Below are 6,309 nucleotides of genomic sequence, written 5' to 3' on the forward strand. Positions count from 1 at the left end.
CCGCGGGTATCGCCGGTATCGCCGGTATCGCGAGACCCGTCGGACTCGCTACGTGTGCCGTCGGGTGCGGGGGCGGGCTACCAGCTGGCGTCGCACCAGTGCTCGCCGGTAGAACCGGGGCAGTATTGCAGCTGCCGGCATTGTATTGCAATTGCAGGCCCAACTCGCGCGCCTCGCTTTCTTCCTGGGCCTGTTGCCGTCTCAGCGCGACCTGAAACAATTTAATTGTTCCTCGCTTGAGAACGATGACAAACATTGTGTAAAATTCGCTAATATCGTCATTAAGCGATATCAATTAAGTTGTCGCACAAAAAAAGTTTGTATAATAAAGAATATCCTCTTTGACACGCATACATTGTGTGTATTTGAATACTCTCATACGAGTATTCCGAAGAAAATATCGTAACATTATTTATTTTCAATTCAAGTCTCGTAATCTCGTAATAAGTAAAAAAAAACGTAATTAAAATTACAAATACTACACTATAGAATATTTCTCTGCTTCTCTCTCTTATACACGCGCGCGCGCACGCACACTTTACAAGTACGTGAAAAAAATCACATTTACGTATTGTGATTATTCTGTTAGAGGAAATTAGACGTTTGCAAAAATCGAGGATATCGAGATTTATTTAAGTAAAATCGAACTGAGTCGAATATAAGCCGCGATCATATTAACAGCACTCACGCAGTTCTCACGTATGTGTATAGTGTTACAATTCACTCGGTCTTTCTCTTTCTCTCTCTCTCCCCCTCTGATCTAGTAGTAATTGTATCCATGATTTGACGGCTATATTGATACCTGCGTCTACAAATCTCTGTTAGTAATAGCTTGTAAAGGAAAGTAGAATATATAATCTATGTATTTATTAACAACACATTGATACAATGCGAAGAGGAACAAAATAGTGAGAGAGACGATTTGAAATTATAAATTGATGCTCCAAAAAAGGAAATAAAAATTAAATTAAACTTTTTTTCGTATTTATACTTTTGCCCATCCTCCAACTGTATTCATCCGTCATTATGATGATAATGAAATCTCTTGATATGTTTGATTATATTCTATATATTAATAGTCACTTTTCAGATACGTTCTATTCTAAATTTTAATATCGCATACATGTTGCTCCCTTACTTAAAAAATGACACAATTTAAAAAATTAAGTTTTTCAGAAAAGGAATAAACTATTTTCAACTTGACAGGAAAATATTGACCAATCAAATAATATCGGCAAAAAAATGTTTTTAACACGACCAGACATCATTTTTGTCATTCTAGTATAATAACCCTTAAAAATCATTCTTTCTGAGTTTTGACCATTATTAAAGATATGTTATTATAATTAACTTTTGATGATCGATAAGATAATATTAACCTAATTTATCTATGAATAATAATTGAAAAATCACGGTTTTTAAATTATGTCACTTTTGAAGTAAGGAAGTAGGTAATGTATGCTCTATAATATATATATATATATATTAATACATTTTTTTACAGAAATTTAAGCAACAAACCACTATTACAATAGATATAAGATTTAAGATTCTAGTGGAAATGTAAGATTCAAATATCTTTTTCAATGTTTCGTAAAACGTCATCCTATTTGTGAATTTCGTGTATTTTTCCATATTTTACAAAAAATTACAAGATATATTTCTCTCTCTCTCTCTCTCTCTCTCTCTCTCTCTCTCTCTCTCTCTCTCTCTCTCTCTGGAAATTAAAATAAGTGTTGCGCTACAGATAAAAATTCCTTTTATATTTAATTGCAATAATGGAAATTATCACAATTAATGGTCTCTTAACGTTCTTTTTTTTATTTCTTCAAAATAATCAAAATTACATGCCGGAATTACAATCGTGCACTATATGCGCCGATAATTTTTTCAAGTCTGCAAGTAAAATCCCTGCAGTAGAAAAAGTTTGCATTTTCAAAACGATTTAAAATAGTCTTCCTTTTGAGAAACAGAAAAATTTGACGGTGATAAACGGTTTAGAAAAAAGTTGAGTCGCGTTAAAAAATAAGAGGTTTTTCGCGTAAAGCAGATTCCGGGGAAATCTTACCTGAGCAGCCATGACGCGTTGTCTCTCGGCGATAAGGGTGCACTTGGCACACACGCAATCCCGCCATCGGCAATAGCGCTTGTGTCCCTTGAGCGCGGACACAACTCCGTGATTACGACATCGCGCGCACTTGGGGGTCCGCTGATACCTCTCGGCACTGGCGCGCAAGAAGAACGCGGCCGGCAGCACGTGATGTTGCTGTTGCTGTTGCTGGTGTTGCATCAGTTGGCCCACGTCGACGCCGAGACCGACGCCGCGGGGTAACGACATGATCACAGCTGCTCGACGTTAATGGCTCACTCGTCAACGTCAACGTCAACGTCAACAGGAGTCAGGAGCTCAACGGACACTCTCCGAGGGCGTACTTATTCGTCCGCGGTGGCGATGCGATCGTAGAAGCTGCTCCGCGCAATCACTTGCAGCGATCACCGCGCGCCGTAGATGATCCGAGCCGGGCGCGAAACTTTAACCGCGTCCTCGATGACACTTATCCCCATGTCGAGGGCACGTCCAAACGGATGCCTCCACACCTCCCCCCCTCTCTGTCGACGATACCTTCTCGGTATCTCGATGCACCCGCCGCGATCGCGTGAATCAGGACCCGATCGGAGACAATCAGGCCTTTACGCGCACCACCGCAATCGAGACATGGCATCAAAATTTCTACCGTTACGACTGGTTACGACTGGTTACGTTCGCGGCAGGAGCAATGGCAATGCATAAGCGCCTGCAATAGTAGACGCGCACGCGCCTGCTCTTCCATAAGTTGGTACACGGCTGTCGTACGGAGAACAACACCCTCTCGTTCGGCTGCCGGGGGCCGAAATGCGGATTCGAATCGCATCCCGTGACACACACACGCTCTCGCCCCCTCTCACTCCCTCTCACTCGCTCGCCGGCATTGTCAACAATTGCAGCATCCCGGGTGAGTCGATTCAGGTAGCGCGCGCGGATAGACGGAGAGGCGGTAGTAATGTGGCGCGGCAGCAAAGTGGGAGCTCAACGGGGCCACAGTCTAACGGTAGGGACTGCGTAGGGAGAGGAGAACGTACGAGAGAGAATAAGGAGACAGAGACGGAATCCACGTTCAGTTTCCTGTTCGGATTCGGGGAGGGAGGAGATAGGGCAGAAACTAACGATCCCCTCCATACTCCACGCGAGCGCGAAATAAAACACTGTGCCACAGTGTTCCACCCCGAGACCTCGGCCAAACGCGAGGCCTCACCGAGCCACAGCCACGCCTCTACCGCCCGCCGATTGGCAGGCTCGCGCTGTACCAAACGGAGATGTTAAGAGTTTATATCTGCTGTGGAGTGAAAGGGGGACATACCTAGCCGCGTACCCACCTACCTACCTTTGCCCACTCACCCCCAAGTCAACCGTGTGTATCTTCCGTACGACGGTGATGGTGATGATGCTGGTGACGATGATGGGATGGTGACGGTGTGATGGTGGTGGTGGTGGTGGTGGTGTTGGTAATGGTGTTGGTGGCGGTGGCGGAGGAGGCGACGGCGGCAATCATAGTAGTAACGGTGGTGGTGATAGCGGTGGTGATGGTGGTGGTAGTGGTGGTGGCGGTGGTAGTGGCGGCAGCGGCGGTGGCGGTGGTGGCAACGGACAAACACATTACTCTTTTATTTAAAACCCGTTCCAGCATAAAACACAATGCGAAGCGATGCTCAGACGTTTCTCCACGCTCCGCCTTTTGTTTCAGCCGACTGTTCTTAACCACGCACGCCTCTCTCCCTCTCGAGAAACGTGTCTTCTCTTTCTTTTCCTTCTTTTTTTTTCCTTCTTTCGTACATATTCCTTATTTCGGTCTCTCTCTCTCTCTCTCTCTCTCTCTCTCTCTCTGCCTTCCTTCTTCCCCCTTCGCCAGTTCTCTCTCCCATTCGATCTCTTTCGTTGGATACGGTCTATAAACCGCAACCAACACCGTCATCGCGACGAGTCTTCTTTGAATCATATTGTACAATGAGATTTGAATAGAGAACAGAGGAGGGAGAAGGAGAGCAGAGCCCCATTGTCGTTTCACCAATGGCGGCCGATTTTATAGTGATCTAATGTACAGATGTTATTTACCCCGCAATGAGAATAGAATAAAAGCATTGTGCGCATTATGATTTGAATCCCGTATCTCGCTACGTTTCTATACCTACCCTCCTACCTACCTACCTACCTACCTACTTACCCTTACCCTATCTAGCCCTAACACGCGTGATATATGTAATGTAGACGTGTACAAAAGTTGTTCACGTTTCCGAGCCTTTTGTTTAAGCTCGAAAAATACAAGTAACAACAAGTGATGTCTGCAGTTAGCTCCAACAAATACTACGATATATTATGGTTTATGAATGTACATATATGTATAAATCCACGAGATCATTCCTACAAGAAGGACGTACATGTATATGTATACAAGTAATAACAACGAGACTGAGGGAAGGACTTAATAAAAAAGATTCACAAAATCGTCAACGGGTCCATTGGTTTTTTTCTCTAGAATAAATCTGAAAGATCAAAAGGGTGAAAAACACGATTGTCCATCACGTACCAAATATATTTCATATTTTCCATACGCCCTTTTTACGGGCGGCTCGCTGAATTATTATCATGGGTATAAATAATTGTACTTGTCGCAAATCGTAACGTAATAACGCGTCACGCGCAATTTCCACTCGGTCAAATTATCCACATTGTAATTTAGCAATCGATGAAATTGAATACGTCTGCTGCGAGCATCATCGAGAGTGTCATATATATATATGTGTGTGTGCGTGCGTGTGTGTATGTGTATGTGTGTGTGTGTACGAGGAGGCATAAATACAATCGCGACGGGAAATGACTTTTTTCGATGACGCTCATGGGAAGAGCATTTTTCATTTGACGGCAAATTTGAGCAATAATAAAAAATGTATTCCAAATGGGAGAGAGTTCGTTGACGTCGGCGTATATCTATATACAGCACAGACACGGACCTTTTTTACTCTCGCACATCGGCCACTCAAAGTGAACGTACATGCCGATGGGAAAATCAATAAACCAATAGGTTCGCCAATACATGCCCGTTCATAAAGTATCATGCATGTACTTTTGTACATGCATCGTCCCGAAATCCGAAACGCAAAATCGGAGAAATCGTATAAAGTGAATGAAAATTATCCATCAAAAGTTGTTCACTTTCCTCCAGACTAGAAGATTAAGCCAATTAAGCTCCTGACGAAATCGATTTCAAGAATTGCAAAATTGTGATTGTAATTTTATAAAAAAGCAATTTGACAGTCAATACGTGCCATATTATATGTCTATAGCTACAATTAAGTCGCGCTCCTTTAGCATTTGATGAAAACTACCGTTAAATTTCGTTGTAAAATCTTTTTCCCACGAATTCTTGAATTCTTCGTACTCTTGAAATGTTTCCGAAAGTATCCGACTTATCTCATCTGCAGATTCAAGTCAAGTTACTTGGCGGAATATATATATATATATATAGGTATTGTTCGCCTACGCCCACTCGAGATTTCCCGCGGATCGTGTGCACCCTTGGATAAATAGCGCGATCGAGATCGAAATCGCGGCAATATAGCATCGAATTACGATGTTTGCAAACGTCGAATTCACCCCTGACACTGTACGGACGGTTGGTCGAATAACAGCCGCGATCGGAGATTAGATTAGATTTACGTGTCGCCACGTAAAAGCCTCGTATGGAAGAAAAGCGCAGGTAAGAAGTGCTTATATTATACATATATATGACGCGCGGACGCTTCGATCTTAAGAGCTTCCCTAGCTTTTATTGTCAGCGTACCGCCGCCGTAACAGTTATATAGATATATAATATGTAACCTGTTTGCTCGATAGATACGGTCGAGAGAGAATCTGAGAGATCACTTCAATATAAATTAAAAATTTTCATATAAATCCTATTAAAAATATGTCTTTTATACACAGTATAATGTATATACACGCGGTAAAATATTGTTGATACGTTTATAAATAAATTTTATTAGCCCGCTTAATTGAAGTTATTCAAAATATGTACAATATGGATTTTAAATCAAGCGACACGTTTAAGAAGATTGTAAGGCAAATGCAATATGTTAAGAATTACTTGAAAAAATTACAGATTATTCTAAATTGCATTTAAAAGTAATACAAAAAAATTAGAGACAGTTGACCATCTGGATAAAAAGTTATATTTCAATAAAAAGTAATATTTTTTAAATTTGTACTCTAATAGA

The 6,309-nt window shown here is 41.9% G+C and overlaps 1 protein-coding gene across 1 annotated transcript in view; it reads right to left on the reverse strand.

Annotated features, from left to right (window-relative positions):
• Positions 1 to 2,338, reverse strand: part of LOC108728158 (doublesex-Mab related 99B) — a 17,406-nt gene extending 15,068 nt beyond the window's left edge. Inside the window, exons 1-2 of the mRNA XM_018456574.1 lie at positions 2,069 to 2,338; positions 37 to 211 (exon numbers count right to left, since the gene is read on the reverse strand). Coding sequence (XP_018312076.1) covers positions 37 to 211; positions 2,069 to 2,338 — 445 coding nt within the window. The remainder of the gene's footprint in view (positions 1 to 36; positions 212 to 2,068) is intronic.
• Positions 2,339 to 6,309: the final 3,971 nt, after the last annotated feature.

The sequence above is a fragment of the Mycetomoellerius zeteki genome, unplaced genomic scaffold, assembly GCF_001594055.1.
Source record: "Mycetomoellerius zeteki isolate Tzet28-1 unplaced genomic scaffold, Tzet1.0 scaffold113, whole genome shotgun sequence".
Lineage (NCBI taxonomy): Eukaryota > Metazoa > Arthropoda > Insecta > Hymenoptera > Formicidae > Mycetomoellerius > Mycetomoellerius zeteki.